The sequence below is a fragment of the Eufriesea mexicana genome, unplaced genomic scaffold (genome assembly GCF_001483705.2).
Source record: "Eufriesea mexicana isolate 0111107269 unplaced genomic scaffold, ASM148370v2 scaffold474474812, whole genome shotgun sequence".
In the NCBI taxonomy this organism is placed as follows: Eukaryota; Metazoa; Arthropoda; class Insecta; order Hymenoptera; family Apidae; genus Eufriesea; species Eufriesea mexicana.
The window spans coordinates 457357-477193 of record NW_016907966.1 but is presented as its reverse complement, the minus strand read 5'-3'; the positions used below and the strand labels follow the sequence as shown (position 1 = coordinate 477193).

Sequence of the window (19837 nt, the reverse complement as noted above, 5' to 3'; positions counted from 1 at the left end):
AGATTAACATTAAAATTTTTACTAAATTAATTAAAAATCAAATTTCAAATAGAAACTCTAATAAATTATTTTTAAAATATAATTTGGTATATATATAATAATTTAAAATTTTCTTTCATATATTTAGATATTAAATTTTAACGCAATAATTCTGTACGCAGTATATTATTTATTTCTAATTATTATTGCGTATTTTTAAAAAATATATTAAATAATTTTATTATTTCGTAATTAACAGTGTATTTTTAAACTTTTTAAATTTTCGCGGTTGGATATTAATTTTATCAAGCATATCCGGTAAATGTTTGCATCATGGAGGAGAAGAAACTTCCTCTTCCTTTTACATTTCACCCATACAATTTGTCGAGGTAAAAGAACTTTTCCTTACATGTGTAGAATAAAATAATTTATTTACTTTTTATTTATAAAAATCACTTAATAACATTATTTATATTCTATTATACGAATAAAATGGAAAAGATTAAAATATTTTTGTTTGTTTATGTGAAAATAAGTAATTTGTGCATAACATGTGCTTATAATCGAAATTTGTATAATTCATAAATATTGCAATATTTACAACTCATACATTTGAGAATATTAATTTATACATCTGAATCTTTAATCATATAATACGATATAATGTAATGATTAAAATAAGTATTAAATTTTATTAAATTACAAATATAATTAATGGTACAGAATTTTTGTACAAGTCATATTTGTCTTTTATGTATTTCTAAAAGTATATATTTGTATGTGTAGTTTTTTATAAAATAAGTATGGAAACATGAAAAATTATATGATGATAAAATAAAGTATCTGATAATCTGAGATCTACACAGAAGCTAGAAATAGTGGAACCTATCTGTGTACAGATTACAAGATTGTATATTACACATATGTAGTCTGATTTTAATTTTTATTATGATTCTTACAATAATAATGGTGAATTGTATTTAAATAAACTTTTTATTTTTAGTCCTTAAACTATAATAAATTATCCGTACTCACATCAAGATGGGTAGGGAGGACAAGGCAACATGGAAATCCAATTATTTTACAAAAATTGTTGTAAGTATTTTAAATATTTTGTAATGGTATTTTAATTAAATTAATTCATATCTATACCATACATATCTTTTATATAGCAACTTTTGGATGACTATCCAAAATGTTTTATTGTGGGTGCTGACAATGTTGGTTCTAAACAAATGCAACAAATTCGCATGTCCCTTCGCAGAAATGCGGTTGTATTAATGGGAAAAAATACCATGATGAGAAAAGCAATCCGTGGACATGTTGAACGTAATGCTGCACTTGAAAAACTTCTTTCACATATTCGTGGAAATGTTGGTTTTGTTTTTACTCGTGGGGATTTGATTGAAGTGAGAGATAAACTTTTAGAAAATAAAGTCAGAGCACCAGCTAGAGCAGGTGCCATTGCACCATTGAGTGTAATTATTCCTGCACAAAATACTGGTCTTGGACCTGAGAAAACATCATTTTTCCAAGCCTTAAGCATTCCTACTAAGATTTCTAAGGGTACTATTGAAATTATTGTAAGGATGCAGTTCAATTTTGATTATTTTATATATATATAAAATTTTTTTTTTATATATATATATAGATATAGATTATTTTTTCATATAAGAAAAAATTAATATGTATTTCATTATATTTTAGAATGATGTTCATATTTTAAAACCAGGTGATAAAGTAGGAGCATCTGAAGCAACTCTTTTAAATATGTTGAACATTTCTCCATTTTCATATGGTTTACTTGTTGAACAAGTCTATGATTCTGGTACTATTTTTGCACCTGAAATTTTGGACATTAAACCAGAAGATCTACGTGAAAAATTCATGGCTGGTGTAGCAAACTTAGCTGCAGTTTGTTTAGCTATTGGTTACCCTACAATAGCTAGTGCACCTCATAGCATTGCTAATGGATTCAAGAATTTATTGGCAATTGCTGCTGTTACCGAAGTTGAATTTCCAGAAGCTGCTACAATTAAGGAGTATATCAAAGTACGTTTTATTCATATTTCATCTTTTATCAATATATATTATAATAATAATTATTAAAAATATTAATATGATGAATTATTCTATCTGAGAATCTTATGTAATTAGTGTCAGCACTAGAAATAGTAGAACCCACTGACACTAAGATTTTTGTTGAAAAATGCATAACATGCAGTCTGACAAAATATACTATGTATATATTTTATTTTTTATAAAGTTATCGAAACTTATTTAATATCGTATAATATTCATATAGGACCCAAGTAAATTTGCTACTGTTGCTTCTGTTGCTGCACCCGTTGCGGCCGTTGCAGAAACACCCGTTGCAGAAAAGAAGGAAGAAAAGAAAGAAGAATCAGAATCTGAAGATGAAGATATGGGATTCAGTTTGTTTGATTAAAATACAAATATACTTTGATGTAACTGAATTCATAATTATGTAATATTTTAACAAACTGAATTTGCAAGATAAAAATCATTGTAATAAAATGTAATTTATAACATATGTTGTATATCAATTTAATCACTATTTTACCTTGTTTTTTCATGTTTATTTTCATAGATTTATATCAATTGATAATAAAAACTAATATTATATGATCAAGTTAATAAATCTTTTCTCTTAATATTTGTTTACAAATCATTTAACATTATCGATAATTGATAATATCGAGTAAAGTATGGAATGATAAGAAATGTATGTTTAATGTCGTATTTTTAATTTTTAAGATATTAAAGTTGACGTCATAATATTAATTAATATAAATAATTTGTTAGTTATATATAAAAATTTATGAAATATTTATTTACATTACTATTTTACATATATTACAAATAAATTCATAATATTATAAATAAAATTGCTATTTTATCATGACAAAAAGGACGATATGTAAAAGTTTCTTTGTAATTTAAAATCAATTTTTGTTTATTAAATTTTTCATTTATATACAAGCAATTAATTGTTAATTGTTTATGTTTATATGTCTAAATTATTAAAAGTCTGCTGACTTTGAAGCAATAACGTACTCAGTGCCGAATTGTTTACGTAACAGTGAAATGACGTGTTGATAGTAAATTTCACGTGAACGAATTAGTATCGTATAATGCTTTAAATAGTACGTACAAACAGCAAATTTAAACAACAAATTTTAGTTGTATTCAGGTTCATTTTTGTTCATATTTGTAATATACACTCTTTGTATAAATAATTATATGTAATACGTACATAAAAAAAATATAAAATAACATTTATTATTACATTTAGAGTTTTATTTACTTACAATTCGACAATTTATTATTCTATTTTGTATTACTGAAATCAGTTCTCGTAACGATAGTATTCATGAAAAAAGTTGTATCTATATAATATAAGACATCAAGCGTATAAAGAACAAAAAGAATATTTGGAATATGATAAATGAGCTCTTAGTATGAGTTGATTGATTCAGTTACCGGACTTCATGTTCCGTATTCCGAGAGTTAATCTCTTTAATTACACACGTGAGTCATTTGAACTGACCAGGAAAATGTTTATAGTGATATTAATCAATTAACGAAAGATATATGGTTATACAAAGAAAACAATTATTACACACGATTACCTAAGCTTTATCAAACCAGAGATGAATTGACAATATTTTAAACTAGATATCTCCAAGTGTTTCTAGTCGCAAGGTTGTAATAGGAGGGTATGATTACCTTGTAGTTATATATCATTGAAGTGACGGGATAGTTCGCAAAAGACTGTTGATAGTCTATAAAACATCAATGGTGCTATATTTTATTTCATTGTAAAATTTGTGCGGTTTCCCAAGTGTGAAGTAAGATTGTATCTCGGTATAACTCGGTAAAAATCGGACTGAATCGATCTTGCGCGAAATTCTGTTTCAAGTGTCAAATTTTGAAAAAATCGATATTGATTAATTTGTGCAGATATGGGATTATTATCCGAAGGAAATCCTTTAACTTGGGAAGAAACGCGAAATCTTGCTGACCATGTTCGAAAACATGGGATTATTCAATTTATTAACCTATACAAAAGACTTAGGGATCGTCAGGGTGATATACTCAAATGGGGCGATGAGGTAATATTTATTAAATAATTAAAATAAATATTATCTTTTTTTGTATAATTTTTATAAGTAATAATATAAATACAAATTTCGCAATGTTTTTTTTTATTATTAACAGTTATTAATTCTTAAAGATAATATATTTTAATTTTAGAAATTTAATATTTTTAATTTAACATAATACCTTAGTTATAATTTTCCATATGTAGCTGTAAAAGCATTATTTTTAGAAAATGACATTTATGCCTTAATTTATTTATTATTGTTAGTTTATTATCTATATATAATTTTTATTTATTTGAATTTTTACAATATTCTTATAAGATTGATTATTGAAAAAAAAAAATAAGAAATGAATGAATATTCTAAATAATTCCAGTTGAACATCCAAAGCATGACCTTGAGTTTTCTCCAATTACAATTCAGTTTTAGGTCTATGAGTCAACACTTTTTGCTTTAACTACATTTTATTGATATGTCACTTAATCATTACAAAATTAATATGTTTCTTAAGCTTACTGGTCATTGTAATTTTAATATTTAAAGAATTTTAATGTTTTTAATATGGTTCCTAAATAGGTTGAATATATGCTTGTTAAATTTGATGATGAAGCAAAAACTGCGAAGCTTAGTTTAAGAGCTATAAAAGTATTAAAAACTTTAAATGAAAAAGAATATAATGATCCAGAGTAAGTACTTTATCATTTTTTTTTTTTGTAATTTAAATTTATATAAACTGTAAATATTTTAAAAATAGTTGTTTAGTTGATTATAAAATAAACCTATTTTAAAATATTTTTTAGTAATATCACATTTTAGTAATATTTATTTGTTTCTCAGCAATATTAAATCATTATGGAGACCTGAATATGGTGCTTATATGCTAGAAGGAACACCAGGAAAGCCGTATGGTGGTTTATTATTTCATTTTAATGTTGTTGAAGCTAATATGAGGTACAGAAGGCAGGAAGCTTCAAAATTGCTTGAACCTAATGAGGTCTTACTGACTTTAACTAATTTTCCTAGGTATATAAATTAGTATCTTAATCATAATTATTTATACATAATATTTATGAAAAGTATTGTTAGTTTAAATATTCTCTTACAGAACAGGAGCACATGATTTTACAGATCCTCCTACATATCCAACTCCAAATTCTGGAGCATCAAGAAGTTTATTTTTCCCAGATGAAGCTATATATCCAGGCCATCCACGATTTAAAACATTAACGAGAAACATAAGACAACGACGCGGAGAAAAAGTTGCTATAAACATTCCTAGTATGTATTTATTGTATTTGGTATTTATACATATGTACTTTTTTATAAGTACAATAATTCAGTTAAATCTTAACATGAAGTATTTTCTTGCAGTTTATAAAGATAAAAATGTTCCAAATCCATTTAAAGAGAATTTTGATACCTTGATTAACGATCAATCTAGTTGTGCAGCAAAAGAAGATCATATTTACATGGATGCTATGGGATTTGGAATGGGATGCTGTTGTCTACAACTTACTTTTCAAGCTTGTAATATTAAAGAAGCAAGAATGTTATATGACCAATTAACACCCTTATGCCCAATAATGGTCAGTAATTCGTACAAATAAAGTTATATTTTAATAAGCTCTAAAAACATAGAGTTAGAATATTCTTCTACGCATATGTCACAGAATATTTGTTTAATATTCGACAGTTGGCTCTAAGTGCTGCTAGCCCATTTTACCGAGGATATATAAGTGATGTTGATTGTCGATGGAATGTTATATCTTGCTCTGTTGACTGCAGAACACAAGAGGAGCGCGGCTTAAAGCCTCTGAAGGAAAACAAATTCAGAATTAGTAAATCTAGATATGACTCCATTGATTCATATCTTAGCGAACAAGGAGAAATATATAATGATGTTCCTTTAACATATGATGCTGAAATATATAAACAACTCCTAGACAATGGAATTGATAAATTACTTGCACAACATATTGCTCATTTATTTATCAGAGATACTGTGTCATTATTTTCTGAAAAAATACATCAAAATGATTTGGAGGATACAGATCACTTTGAAGTAATTATTATTATCAACTAATTTTAACTATAAAATTATAATTTTGTATTATGATTATATGAATACAAAATATAAAATTTCAGAATATACAATCTACTAATTGGCAAACTATGAGATTTAAACCACCACCACCAAATTCTTCTATAGGATGGCGTGTTGAATTTCGTCCATGCGAAATTCAAATTACAGATTTTGAAAATGCTGCAATAGTTTGTTTTATTGTTCTTCTTACCAGAGTTATTTTAAGCTATAAATTAAATCTTCTAATACCAATTAGTAAAGTTGACAAAAATATGACTCGAGCACAGAGGAAAAACGCAATCATAGCAGAAAAATTTTGGTTTCGTCGAGATATTACATCAGATGGAAAAAAGCAAGATGATGGACAAGCAGAGTATACAGAATTTACTATTAACGAAATTATCAATGGAAAGGTATCAATATTTTGTTCACGAATAAATACAAAAATGTTCTGTAATAAATTATTTTGTTTCAGGATGATATTTTTCCAGGTTTAATACCATTAGTAAATTCATACTTAGCTAGCATGGATGTAGATGCTGACACACATTGTACTGTACAAGCATATATGAAATTAATACAAAAAAGAGCATCTGGAGAATTATTAACAACTGCAGCATGGTTAAGGAAAGAAGTTCTTTCACACCCAGAGTATAAGTAAGTATTTTGCATGTGAACATATATAAAGAAAAACCTATAAAAATGTTTATTACATTTCTAATCTTATATTCATACAGAAATGATTCTATAATAACACAACGCATCAATTATGATTTACTAAAAAAGATACAAAAGATTGTTTCTAATGAAATATCGTGTCCAGAATTACTTGGCACATGTATATCATCCAAAACTAATGAAACTATACCTGCAGCAATTGCAAAAGCTGAGAAGGTTCCAATGTGAATTATTGTTAATGGCAATATCTTAAATATGCTTAAATAAATATACATAATATAGATATATGATGACTTAAATAGACCACAATTAATTTAGATTCAATTTTTGTTTATTTTAGTACATTTCAGATATTCTTGTACACACTTAACATTTAGAACGATGTGTGTTCACATCCAATGAGTTAATAGTTTCTAAAAATGATAACATTCCATAAAATAAGTTTATTCCCACTACATACAAAAATATATGCATTTGTAAAAGATATCAATAATTTGATCATAAGAGATACTATCATGATATAAATGCATGATGTATATGAAAAAAATATATAGAACAAAAATAATAATTACAAAATTACAATGAAGCGCTATGTACTTAAATTTCTGGAATTGTATAAATAAACAACAAACAGTTTTCTTTATGATCAGATGTACGTACTGTACAATATTGTAAACACGTTTTTTAATACCTTACCATAGAAAACTTTTGTAATCTACATTATCTATAATGCTATTGTTGTTTTATGTTACAATACTATTGTATTGTTTATTTAATAATAGATTTTATGTAACTTTTCTCTAAAAATCAAATTTTTTGTTATGCTATTGTGAACAATATCTCAAACAAAGTTTAATGGTATTAACATTTGTATTTAAAATAAATATATGTTTATAAATTTTTATTTTATTTTATATATCTATTTTTATTTTCCTAAACTTGTCCTATAGGAAATGTAAGTATTCCATAACAAAGCTATTGATTGAACTATTAAGACTTGATATTGTAAAGGTATAAAGTAAAAGTTGAATAATTGTACCATAGGCCAAAGCTGAAAAAAATTTGTAATTCATAAATTTTTTACAAAATGTAGTGAATTAATTTTGCTATTTATCTTAATATATAATTATATATTGTTATATTACCTTGTAATTATTCTTTAAAATATCTGGATATTCATTATACAACTTTACTTTTAACTGTTCTAAATCATTTCCTTGTAAAATACCAATTGTTGATAATAAAACTGCTAAAAATGCTGGTGCAAAAAATAACTGATCATAAGATACCTTTTTCAATACTACCATTCCACCTTTTGAACCAACATATTTATCTAATATTCCATACCAAGTTCGGGTCACAGGTCCCTATCATATGAATTTAATAATATTTCAGAAAAATTTATATACCAAATATATAATTTCTTTTGTTTAATTAATTATGTTACAGACAATTATAAGCGTTGATAAAATAACATTGTACAAGATATAAATAAATATTAGACTTCTAACATTTTTCTATTAAATATACTTACAGCAATAAAAAATCCTATACTTGCAAATTGAGCTGTTCTTACAAAATCTAAGTTTTTAATTTGTCTCTGTTCAATTAAATTTTGTGCAATCTGATCTCCAAGTGCCATTAATGTACCTGTTCATTTGATAGTATAAGTAATTATCAATATATGTTATAATGCTAAACAAATTTTTTATATTTTAAAAACATCTACTATTTCTTTTTACCTGCTTGTGTTGCTTGAGTGATTAATGGATATTTTGTCAACAATCTTTGGTATATTTTGATAACACCACTCATGTTTGTAGAAAATGCCATTACCACTAATTCATTTATAAATTAGCAAAATTTTATTGGTTACTTATTAAATTCATATATTACTTATCTTTGATTAATCTGATATTGCGTACATAAATTTTATGATTATATTTTGGAGTTATTTTATTAAAATGGAGTTATTTAATTAAATATGATTAAATAACGTTATAAGATATTTGACATGAACACAAAATATGACGATGATAGTAATGGAATGCACGTGGACTGCTAGATTTATTGTGAATATATGAAATCATACTGCATGCATACATGCGCACATACACTATATAAAAGATAATATATATATACATAAATGTTGCATCTACTTTAGATAAATTGTTAATCATAATTTTTGTATTATAACATATAATTTTTGAAAATAAATAATGTTTCAATACATTTATAAATATTTAGTTTTTAAAATATAATATACTTTATCATGACATTTGTTTAGTTAATAAACTTTTATTAAAAGTTTGACTGTATTAATAGTACAGTTGGTCATACTGCTACACTGACAGTTTGATTAAGAAATGGTTGCAAAGTAAAGATGGCAGTGAGAGGCGGTACACGAATTGTCCTCCTTATAATTTTGTGTATTTTCATGTTAAAATCGTGTAATGGAGCTGCGACAGATATTGAATTAGACGCGAAAGCACAGCTATTACACAGACTCGATAGTTTAAACCTTTTATTATATACATTTTTATTGATATTAACTGTTTTAACAATATGGACATTTAAGCATCGTCGCCTTAGGTTCCTCCATGAAACTGGTCTAGCTGTCATTTATGGTGAGTCGTCTGCTATTGATACTGTTTATGTGACATAATTGTAATTATACACATGCAAATTTTAATTTTAGATTTTACTTATTCTTATAGGAAGCTGTCATTTTGTTATTTTGTGTATATGAATGCATATATGCATGCATGCGCGCGCGCATGTGTGTGTGCACATTATACATATATACACACATCATATAATTATATATGCACGCACGCACGCACGCACGCACGCACGCTACACACACGAATGCACGTATATATATATATATATATATAATGCTTTTAAATTTGAACTGTATATTATATATACATGCTTATGTATACACATACATGTAATAAAGTATTCTTATGTGTCAATAAAACATTTTTATATAAGCTGACTTACATCCTAAACATATATTTAACTTTAGTTAATAATAATCAACTGCTTATATGAATATTTCTCATCTAGTAATTATTTAAAAATAACATACCTTTGTTAAAAAAGCTGGATAATAAGTATCATTTTAAATATATATTTATTTTATTAATTGCAGTATCTTTTTATTAGTGCCAAGGTATTACATTATAAAATTTGTGGAAACATCTACAACAAGGTTTAATAGCTTAAAAAAAGAATAATTTACCATCATCTGAGATATTAATTATCAATTATTAATGAGTATATGTTTAAATACTTTCATATTTTTCATTTATGCAGAATGATAAAAAAGGATGTGTAATAAACATTGTAGTTACACAAATCGTAGAAAAAAGATTTTTTAAAGTTAGTTTATATCAGATTAGATATATTTTAGATGATATTTTAAAAATTTTGTAATTTATTATTAATATATGCATTTGTTATGAGTATATATATATTTTTTTTAGGATTAATTATAGGGGCAATAATTCGTTATGGCTTCACAACAAGTAGTACTATTTTGCATATGCCTGTTGTGCCAGACAACACTAGTAAATACAATCAATCAGTTCCTCCAGACACATTATGGTTACATTTTCCAGAAGATAAAGGAGGTGGTGTTGTTAATAAAACATTTGCTTATTCATTCAGAGGAGAGATTTATAAGCAAGATAATGAGATAGACTTGAAGGTACTATTTAATAAAATTCTTTACAAAGTAACTTGTAACACTGTTATTCAAAAATAAAAATTATGAAGGGATCAAATACTACTTTACTCTGCTACATTAAAATTAAATTAAGTATTTCTAAAAAGTAATTATATTAAAATATTAAATTTTAACAGGCCACTTTCGATCCTGAAATATTTTTTAATATTATTTTACCACCAATCATTTTTCATGCCGGGTATAGTCTAAAACGTGTAAGTAATAATACATTAATCTTTTGTATTATTGAATATTAATATATGATAGCATTAAGTTACTACTATCTTGTTTCAGAAATACTTCTTTAGAAATTTAGGAGCAATTCTTATGTATGCTTTAATTGGAACATCTATATCAGCTTTTGTTATTGGGTATGTTTTTCATACTAATGAGAAATACATATGATTATACATAAACACACACTTTCTGATCATAATAACAAGTTTATTTACATCTTTTAAAGCTTTTGTGTGGAACGTTTCTTGTGATAATTTTGTATCCATAGGTCATTAAGATTGAATATATCTGTTGTTTTTCTTATAGCCCATAGATAAAAGAAAAATTCTTTGTAACATAATGGTATACTTTTTTAGTCATACATTTCTCTTATATGTATGTTATTTCTTCTTTTCAGAGCTTTGATGTATGCCTTTGTACAATTAATACCACATCTTTCTAAACCACTTACATTTTTGGATACTTTATATTTTGGTGCATTAATATCTCCTACAGATCCACTGACAATAATTTCTATTTTTAATGATTTACATGTAGATGTAAATTTATATGCTTTAGTATTTGGAGAAAGTGTGTTGAATGATGCAGTTGCGATTGTACTTAGTGGGTATGTATAATAAAATATTAAAAATATCTTCAACAAAACTCAATTATTTAAACATATAAATTACTTATTTTATTACAGTTCTATACAAAATTATGGAGAACGTTCAGGTTCAGGTGGATTTGAAACTGTAGCATTTTTCCAAGCATTTGGTGATTTTGTTGGGATATTTAGTTTATCTTTATTTATTGGTGCTACAATGGGCTGTATTACTGCTTTATTAACTAAATTTACTAGAGTCAGAGATTTCCCACTTCTGGAATCAGCATTATTTGTTTTAATGTCTTATAGTACTTTTTTAATTGCTGAAGCATCTGACCTTACAGGTAACATTTATGAGAAAACTGCATTACTTTAATATTTTACATGCATTAAATCGACTATTTTTTCTAGTAACATAATTAATACTTCAAATAATCATTTACATATAGGTGTAGTTGCTGTCTTATTCTGTGGTATTTGTCAAGCACATTACACGTATAATAATTTAAGTCCAGATTCGCGTCAACGGACGAAACAACTCTTTGAACTTTTAAATTTTTTAGCTGAAAATTTTATATTCAGTTACATTGGTGTTTCAATGTTTACTTTCCCGAAGCACCATTTTGATCCAGGATTTATTTTTGCAGGATTTGTATCCTTATTTCATAATATTAATCTTTAAATTAATATTTTATAATATGTACCATGGGTTATATCCTTAACCACTTTATTATAGCTCTGTGCATTATTAGGTCGCGCAGCTAATGTATATCCACTGTCTTTTATATTAAATTTAGCGCGAAAACCGAAGATATCATTAAATTATCAACACATGTTATTTTTTGCTGGATTACGCGGAGCTATGAGTTTTGCACTAGCCATCAGAAATACTGTATTTGAAACTCGTCAGGCTATGTTAACAACAACAAGTTTAATCGTAATTCTAACAGTCATTTTCCAGGGTGGTGCAACAACTCAGTTTTTGAGCTGGTTTAATATACCGTGAGTTTTAAGGATTTCTTTTTTATATATTCACTTTTTTGTTTCTTCCTCCTCTGTATAATCTATTTATTTAAATAAATTTTGTTCTTTCAGAGTTGGAGTAGATGAGGAAATAGAAGGATTATCACACAATGGAATGCGCAGTGTAAGTATTAAAATGTCTGTTTTCAATTATTGTAACATTATTAGTTTTTATTTTACAGAAATAATATAAGTAATATAAGATTGTACTTGCACTAATATATTGTGTATGCTAGATTTTATTTTGTGTATTTTTAGTATAAAAGTATGTAGTAAAATTGACTAATAATGTACAATTTAGCTTATCCATTGCTAATATTTGTTTTGAAAGAATGCAATTCTTTATTGTTTTTATAAACTTTTCAAATTTTTTAAGAGAATACATCTTAGTCATATTGTTTATTAACTTATAGTGGATTATTATTTCTATTTTTTGCAAATAATAAATTATGTATATGTTCTATAAAGTGCAAGTGTAGGAAAAGTAATATCTAATTGTTTAATAATTAATTTATAAATACAATGCAATATTTAAAAATATAATATATAAATAAATTTTTCTTAGTTCATATATCATATAATATACATACAAGAAAATACAAAATACAGCAAAAGTTGTCAGAAGCAAAATTTTAATAAGATTATTTTCTTTTAGATTTCATTAAATATTGTTGATATCAGAAAGCATCTCTCTCTATATATAAAAGATAGTGTTTTAATAGCGTTACCTATAATGTAGAAAATACATTGATCCATTGTGTCATTCTTTAAGATTGTTATTATTAAAATTCAAAGCATTCTACAGTTTAATAGTGCTAGGAAAGATTCTATAAATTATTTATTATAATTTGTGTTTACTTATTTTTGCTGTCCTGCTGTGGTTAATATATTTCAAAATAAAAATTATATTTTTATTATGTGTATATGTTATTAAATATTTCTTTGTTATATTTGGTGTATTTAAATTTTACAATAGTATTTTATAATTTATAATCTTAAAATATTATATTTTTATTCATCACATCATTGCAACCTAAAGGAATACATATGTATAGTGTAATAAAAAATGCAGCAGGATTAAACTCATTCAAATTTTAATTAAAGAATATTTAGGTAGATATAAAAGATGTTTTAATACTTGATTATTTGGACCTATTTTTTAATTCATTTTATATAAAATAGCCTAAATTACTTAACAGAATGGTATTACTTTAAAAGAATTTAAATACAGATATATTTGCGCATGAATGCTTCAAGATTATTCTCATACTGCTATATTTTCTTAATATAATCCCTTATTCCCAAACATTATACTTCAAATTACTGTGGTATGCACTTTTAATATTATATTTTATTGTAACAAATTACTAAAATTTTTATTTCTGTATTTGAAAAACATATGGGAAGATTATACTTGCCAATGTTCGTTTTTCTCATTTCACTTAAGTAACTTTGGGTTACTTTTGCACAAAAACTAAAATCATAAATAGCTTGCACTAGAATTTAACTTTTTGGAGAATTCAGCATGTCTCATTACATTGTAACAAAGTTGGTAAAAATGCTTTGTTAATCTTAAATAATTGCGCTTAATAATTAATATAGAAAAAATACTGGAATTTAACGTACTAATGTTAATAGTCTGGTGGCGAAGGTGACTTTGGAGATCTGGACATACGTAGGGAGAGAAGTCCGCCGGTATGTTATTATATTAATTCAAAATTGAGTTATGCTATTTATGTGGTCACAAATAATTCATGCATTTAACTTGTATAGAAATTCTTATGTTTATTACATTGAGATTACTTTGATCCTATAGTTTTTTATAGTATAATTTAATCTTTCCTTACACAACTGTGTAATATATAAATAATTAATTTTGAGCATTACAAGTAGTTTTGTATGAGTTGCTTTCTGTCATAAGTACAGATATACAGATTAATTCAATTTTGAAGTAGGGATTTAAAAAAATTATCTTATTAAAATATTTGCAATGACCACTGTTTGTTACAGCTCATCGATTGAGTTAATGTTTGTTAAAAATAATAAGATGATATGAATTAAAATAAATATTATTGTTAAGTAATATGTTAAATATTAAATATGTTTAATATGTAATTATAACTATAAATATACTGTCTGTTAGTTCATAGTAATCACAATTTTTAAAATTAGGATTTATCTTCGTGTATCATAGAAATTACTATTTTATTATAAAGATTTGAAAAAATGCTCGATTTAACAATGTATTTATTTATTAAATTTAACATGTTAGAAATGATATTACTAACACATTTATAGATGCTTATGTTTATTTTTTGCAAATTAAAAATTTAGCTTTTATTTATATGTATAGAATATGTACGAAAAATTAATTGTATTCTAATGTTGCTATAACGTTTGGCTAATATTAGCATTATTTTTATAAAACATTAGTTTGATTTACTAATTGCATGTGCTTAAATATTTCATTTTGTATTATTTTTGTTATCCATTCTGTATGTTGATGATTAGTAGTGTAAAAAATACTTATATTCATTTATATTAATTAACAAAACATATGTAAACATAATTAACAAGGTATACCAATATAATTATGAACAATCAAGCATGTTTCTTAATACTTAATAACAATACTGAGTGTTTTATTATATAAAAAATTTAAACAATTTCAGTATTTTATAAAATTATTGTATATGTGATAATGTTATTACATTATTACTTTTACAGAATTTAAATGAATTTATTGTAATCTTATTTAATAAAATATTTAGATTAATATAATTTTTGGAATATTTTTGATAAATATAATTTTATATTTAATTACGTTTGAAAAAATATCATTATCATACAGGATGGATAATTAAAAAATTCTTCACATTTCACAGTATAATTCTATGCAGGATGGATCATTACCAGGCAGTGGCATAAAACCTAATGAAAAAGCGTTACTTGCCAGAATCTGGGGTGATTTTGATACTCGCTACATGAAACCACTCTTAACTCACTCCAGGCCTACACTATTGGAAACATTACCTGTTTGTTGCACACCTTTAGCCAGAATTCTTACAACAACGCAACAAATGACACAGGTACAGTATATGATTTTAAAAAAGAAAGTGCATTCTGATTATTTTAGTAAAATTGTTAGATTACTAATACTGAAACATTTTATTCCAGGACGAAGCTGTAAGAAAAGCAGATTCAGATTCAGATTTTTGCCTGGAAGATCGTGAATTGGAGCGACGAAGGACTAGTATTCAACCGGTGAGTTTTCATCAACCTAATCTCAATTACACTATTAATCCGTGCTATCAGCCTAACAGCACAGATGCCACTAATCCAGATGAACCTTATGTAATTCTTAATTTACACAGAAGGTAGAAGTACTAAATTTGAATTAAAACATTTAAATTTTGTATAAAGATTATGTGTGAGAATATTTCTTATATTGGTATGAATGAGTTTATCATTTATACCTAATTTTCATGTAATTATATTTTAAACATTATTTTAAATTATTTCTTCGTTATACCATTTACATAAAAACACTTGTACAACATAGCCTTTCCATTTTATATGAAAGTAAAATTTTAGTTCTAGATATAGCATATGTTTCTACTTAATGTCGCAAACTTCCTGTTAATATCAGCTGTTGTATAAATATCACTTATTAATTATAACTTCCTATCGTAGCAAATAATTATTTATGTTAAAACCTTTCATATAAAATGTATAGAGTATGCATGGAAAACTCAATTTTATTGACATTTTCAACTAATATCGTGGTGAGCTAACTTTGTTGCATAAATAAGGAGGAAAGGTCTTGTTGGCATGCTATAGCAAAATGCAATGCTATAGAGTATGCATGGAAAACTTATTTTTCTTCACTATAGATATACAATGATACACATTTAAATGATTAAATAACATATATATTTCAGTTTATTTACTTGCAAAATTATTTATATACAATAAGTATATATATTAATTATTACTTGATTACAATCTTATTAATACAAATAGGAAATATTGTGTATCACTGTCATATTTAGGTTTGTGGGTTATTAACAATACTAACAATGTTTCTACAATGACAAAAGATCAGTTATAAAATATATTAAAGTTGAAATACTACTATATAGGCATGAATCTATATATAGTCTTCTTATTAAAGTTATTTTACAGATGCAGTAAATGTATGCAACTATTCTAGTAATTAATTACTTATAAGAAACATGTGAAGAATTAATGAGTTTATACGAAAAAATTTATTCAAAATCAAAATATGTGTAGTACTATAATTTGACAATTCCTTATCCACATAATAAATTAAATATTTAAAATATTGTTTCATTTTTCTGTTTTGTATATAATTTTTTTTCTTCGAAAATTATGTTTAATGTCTAATATTAAAATAATATTTCTAAATAATTCAAATATTTTTGTTAATTTAATCTAAATGTTAAAAACTTGTATTTTTATACAACATACATATATATATTTATATATATATTTCTTGTGAGGTAATAAAGAATACCTAAATATATACTGCAACGATGTTATACTAATTTCTTTGTCAGCAGATTCGGATAATGAACATTGTAACGAGACAGAAGCCATTGCAAATAATGTTTTGAGAAGATTATTTTTAAATGCTTTGTATTATACTTGTGGGTAGGAGAAACTATTAAAAATAATTATTTTGTATATATTAAAATTTTTTAATAATACCTTCAATTTTTTTGCATTAATGTTTAATTAAATTTACATTATTAGTTAACATTTCCGTATCTTTGCAAATTTGAAAAGAATTATTTTTCTATTTAAAAATTCTAAAGTACAGTATTTATTTATATTTATTTAAAAATGAATCATCATATTTATTCTTCCTATGTTTATATTAATAATTATGAAATGTTACTTAAAATTATTGTGTTTAATGCGTGACTTTTTTTAATTATTAGAAGTAAGTTGAGATAATATTAGTCAACAAAATATCTGTGCTGCACTTACAACTTTTTAATATTATAGTATAGTGTATTTTAATGTAAACGTAAATTACAAAAATCAAAAAGACATGTAGCATATAAACAACAAATCTTGAAAATGTACATATTGTGATTTTTTTGAAAGTATTAAAGTAAGGAAAATAATTATAGTAAAGTTTGACGAAACTTTGACCTATATTGAAAGTTTATATAAAACTACTAAAGTTTTTAAATATATTGCAATTGAACATTAAACATAATTTTCAGTGTTCAATTAATTACTCTCAAGTTCTTAAATCTCTCTAGATCTCATTATACTTCTGTAACACCAAATCATTAATATCATTACATGGTTTATGAAGTGAATATTATGCTCTATAATTTTTGTAATTTTTTTTACATTGAGTATATTTTATTTATCCATAGCTATGTTGAAGGAGGATCTGGTTTATATCTATTATTTAATGAATGTTATTGCATGTAGCCTGAGAAACCAAATTATTTTCCAGGCATCAATTTTCATATAAAAAATATTGTCTAAAATTTGCCGCTTGCACACTATTTATGCTATCAGTAACAAATAATTTCTGCAAAAGAAACAATCTTTTATATCTGCTTTCTATATATTATTTATAAATATTTCTCACTATATAATTCAACTAATGTTTTCTAATTGTTGGTGTATCTTTTATATAGCACTGCATATAATTCAATGCACATATACTTAATTTTATTTTATGTACATTATTGATGTGGGCAAAAAAAGTGAAATGTATAAGTGTTTTTCAATTTTAAGAGTTTCTATTTAAATAAAAAATTATACTAATTTATGGTAGCAATACTAATATCTTATCCAAAATTTTTTATTAATGTTTTATGATTGTGCAATCGGCAAGTGATATTAATCTGATAATAATAAGCATGTTGCAATTATGTTCATATCTACTTAGAAAAATATTTTTAGTTCTGTGTAAATTACATTTTTTTTTTATTGTACAATATTAGTTTTGTTATATTTACTTTGCTTTTTTAATTTTATTATAGCATATATTGCTTATTTATATTTGGTTTCTCCACAGACACATGTAAGGAGCTCACCAAACAGAACACATTTATAAAAGTAAATCTGATATAATTTATTATGTTGTATACATTTTTTACAATTTGGCTGCATTCATTTTAGGTATTAAGTAATAGCCTATTTATTGTTCAATATGCCATAAATATCTATACTATTTAACATTATGTAACAATATGTTATTTCACACAAATCTTATTTTAGTTTAATTTCTAACATTCTCTACTTTCGTTGCCAGATAAATTTTAATTTTTACAAATGATATAAGACATGTAAATGCTTTCTGGTCTATTGTAATCAACATGTCATATTATATTTAGTGAAAAAATTATGACATAGGTATGTGCGTATGCAATGTTGGTGTCAAATATTATATATTACTATTGTATTATAGTTTCTATAAATGTTGATTATATTTTCCTGATATTTATTTTCTTTGGGAAATATTCAATATTTTGGATAACAAAAGACATTGACAACAAAAGATTGAATGTAAGTATTGTATAAAGAATAAATAATAAGGAGAAGGCAAAAATTTACAATATAGTTCTTCAGTATGTCAAATTCACAGAGATTATTTGCTACAATTTTTAAACATAGAAACAGTCATTAGTGCATTGTAAACCTTCTCCTTATTTAATAGCCTGTTTATTCTAATTATGGTACTTGCATAAAAACAAATTCTATTTTAAATATTAATTTAATCCTATACATGTTATTGTTTTTGTACATCGCAATAATTTTTTCCAAGAATTTTTACATACACAAAATTAATAATAATTGTATTTAGTATACTAAATAATATGTAAGAATCTAGAGATGGATTCTTTATGTATTTAATACTTTGTGGGGCAGCTGGGAACTGTGATGGGAGAAGTTAGTCCGGGACCACTACCATTGCACACACGCGTCGCCTTGCCAGGTTTGGTCGGCAAACATTTATAGAGACTAAATGACATTGGTAAATAAACTTACCTTTTTACGTGTAATATTATATGTGCAACTGATAAATGTACTTATTTGGAAAGCTTAGAATCTGTGCAAACTATTATATCTAGTATTATCTGTCATAAATAAAATTTGGAAGATGTTTCTATTATCTATTGCTTTTATTTAATTATTATAAGGATAAATTATAGATTAATAAATTGTGAGTGTATATTGTTGTAATAAACGTAACTAATATTACTTTTACTTTATAATTGATATAACTATATTTTTGATTTTCGATTGTTATGAATCAAAAATTAGAATACTCAAATTCTACAATAATCTATATGTATGTATGCATATGAATTATATGTTATTATTACATAGTAATAATA

At 24.9% G+C, this 19837-nt stretch overlaps 4 protein-coding genes across 11 annotated transcripts; 3 read left to right on the top strand and 1 right to left on the bottom strand.

Annotated features, from left to right (window-relative positions):
- The first annotated feature begins 320 nt into the window (after positions 1 to 320).
- Positions 321 to 2443, top strand: RpLP0 (ribosomal protein LP0). 2 transcript variants are annotated; one of them, XM_017902149.1, is made up of 5 exons: positions 321 to 368; positions 983 to 1074; positions 1152 to 1562; positions 1687 to 2031; positions 2285 to 2443. In XM_017902149.1, the coding sequence occupies exons 2-5, from the start codon at positions 1021 to 1023 to the stop codon at positions 2426 to 2428; spliced, it is 954 nt and encodes a 317-aa protein (XP_017757638.1). In that variant the 5' UTR covers positions 321 to 368; positions 983 to 1020; the 3' UTR covers positions 2429 to 2443. The 2 variants fall into 2 exon arrangements, with proteins under 2 accessions (XP_017757638.1, XP_017757646.1); XM_017902157.1 differs by lacking the exon at positions 321 to 368 and adding an exon at positions 588 to 644.
- A 1018-nt stretch (positions 2444 to 3461) lies between these two features.
- Gclc (glutamate--cysteine ligase) lies at positions 3462 to 7314 on the top strand. Its single transcript, XM_017902124.1, has 10 exons — positions 3462 to 3531; positions 3964 to 4115; positions 4683 to 4792; positions 4944 to 5129; positions 5212 to 5384; positions 5478 to 5692; positions 5800 to 6168; positions 6252 to 6602; positions 6665 to 6846; positions 6927 to 7314. Exons 1-10 carry the CDS (start codon positions 3492 to 3494, stop codon positions 7093 to 7095), a joined length of 1947 nt encoding a protein of 648 aa, XP_017757613.1. The 5' UTR covers positions 3462 to 3491; the 3' UTR covers positions 7096 to 7314.
- Positions 7315 to 7792: 478 nt separating this feature from the next.
- Mpv17 (Mitochondrial inner membrane protein MPV17) lies at positions 7793 to 8777 on the bottom strand. Its single transcript, XM_017902136.1, has 4 exons — positions 8610 to 8777; positions 8402 to 8517; positions 8013 to 8234; positions 7793 to 7918 (listed from the first exon to the last, which is right to left on the bottom strand). Exons 1-4 carry the CDS (start codon positions 8698 to 8700, stop codon positions 7793 to 7795), a joined length of 555 nt encoding a protein of 184 aa, XP_017757625.1. The 5' UTR covers positions 8701 to 8777.
- Positions 8778 to 9247: 470 nt separating this feature from the next.
- On the top strand, positions 9248 to 19547 carry Nhe3 (Na[+]/H[+] hydrogen exchanger 3). Of its 7 annotated transcripts, none has more exons than XM_017902242.1 (13): positions 9251 to 9494; positions 10359 to 10582; positions 10738 to 10815; positions 10895 to 10971; positions 11235 to 11444; positions 11523 to 11767; positions 11873 to 12075; positions 12160 to 12425; positions 12519 to 12570; positions 14085 to 14141; positions 15347 to 15535; positions 15624 to 15710; positions 19368 to 19547. In XM_017902242.1, exons 1-13 carry the CDS (start codon positions 9251 to 9253, stop codon positions 19455 to 19457), a joined length of 2022 nt encoding a protein of 673 aa, XP_017757731.1. In that variant the 3' UTR covers positions 19458 to 19547. The 7 variants fall into 7 exon arrangements, with proteins under 7 accessions (XP_017757723.1, XP_017757731.1, XP_017757690.1 ...); XM_017902201.1 differs by having other exon boundaries at positions 15332 to 15535; XM_017902225.1 differs by lacking the exon at positions 19368 to 19547 and adding an exon at positions 18514 to 18694 and having other exon boundaries at positions 15332 to 15535.
- Positions 19548 to 19837: the final 290 nt, after the last annotated feature.

What these genes read in the sequence shown, in the direction of transcription:
- RpLP0 (XM_017902149.1), top strand. Translation starts at nt 1,021, where the DNA reads ATGGGTAGGGAGGACAAGGCAACATGGAAATCCAATTATTTTACAAAA. An exon ending in ATTATTTTACAAAAATTGTT is followed by an intron (nt 1,075 to 1,151) that starts GTAAGTATTTTA and finishes TCTTTTATATAG; the next exon opens with CAACTTTTGGATGACTATCC. An exon ending in CAATTAAGGAGTATATCAAA is followed by an intron (nt 2,032 to 2,284) that starts GTACGTTTTATT and finishes ATATTCATATAG; the next exon opens with GACCCAAGTAAATTTGCTAC.
- Nhe3 (XM_017902234.1), top strand. Translation starts at nt 9,251, where the DNA reads ATGGCAGTGAGAGGCGGTACACGAATTGTCCTCCTTATAATTTTGTGT. An exon ending in ATATCAGCTTTTGTTATTGG is followed by an intron (nt 10,972 to 11,234) that starts GTATGTTTTTCA and finishes TCTTCTTTTCAG; the next exon opens with AGCTTTGATGTATGCCTTTG. An exon ending in CACACAATGGAATGCGCAGT is followed by an intron (nt 12,571 to 14,084) that starts GTAAGTATTAAA and finishes TAATGTTAATAG; the next exon opens with TCTGGTGGCGAAGGTGACTT.
- Gclc (XM_017902124.1), top strand. Translation starts at nt 3,492, where the DNA reads ATGTTCCGTATTCCGAGAGTTAATCTCTTTAATTACACAC. An exon ending in AGTTGCTATAAACATTCCTA is followed by an intron (nt 5,385 to 5,477) that starts GTATGTATTTAT and finishes ATTTTCTTGCAG; the next exon opens with TTTATAAAGATAAAAATGTT. An exon ending in AGGATACAGATCACTTTGAA is followed by an intron (nt 6,169 to 6,251) that starts GTAATTATTATT and finishes ATAAAATTTCAG; the next exon opens with AATATACAATCTACTAATTG.
- Mpv17 (XM_017902136.1), bottom strand. Translation starts at nt 8,700, where the DNA reads ATGGCATTTTCTACAAACATGAGTGGTGTTATCAAAATATACCAAAGA. An exon ending in CACTCAAGCAACACAAGCAG is followed by an intron (nt 8,518 to 8,609) that starts GTAAAAAGAAAT and finishes TCAAATGAACAG; the next exon opens with GTACATTAATGGCACTTGGA. An exon ending in GTATAGGATTTTTTATTGCT is followed by an intron (nt 8,235 to 8,401) that starts GTAAGTATATTT and finishes TTCATATGATAG; the next exon opens with GGACCTGTGACCCGAACTTG.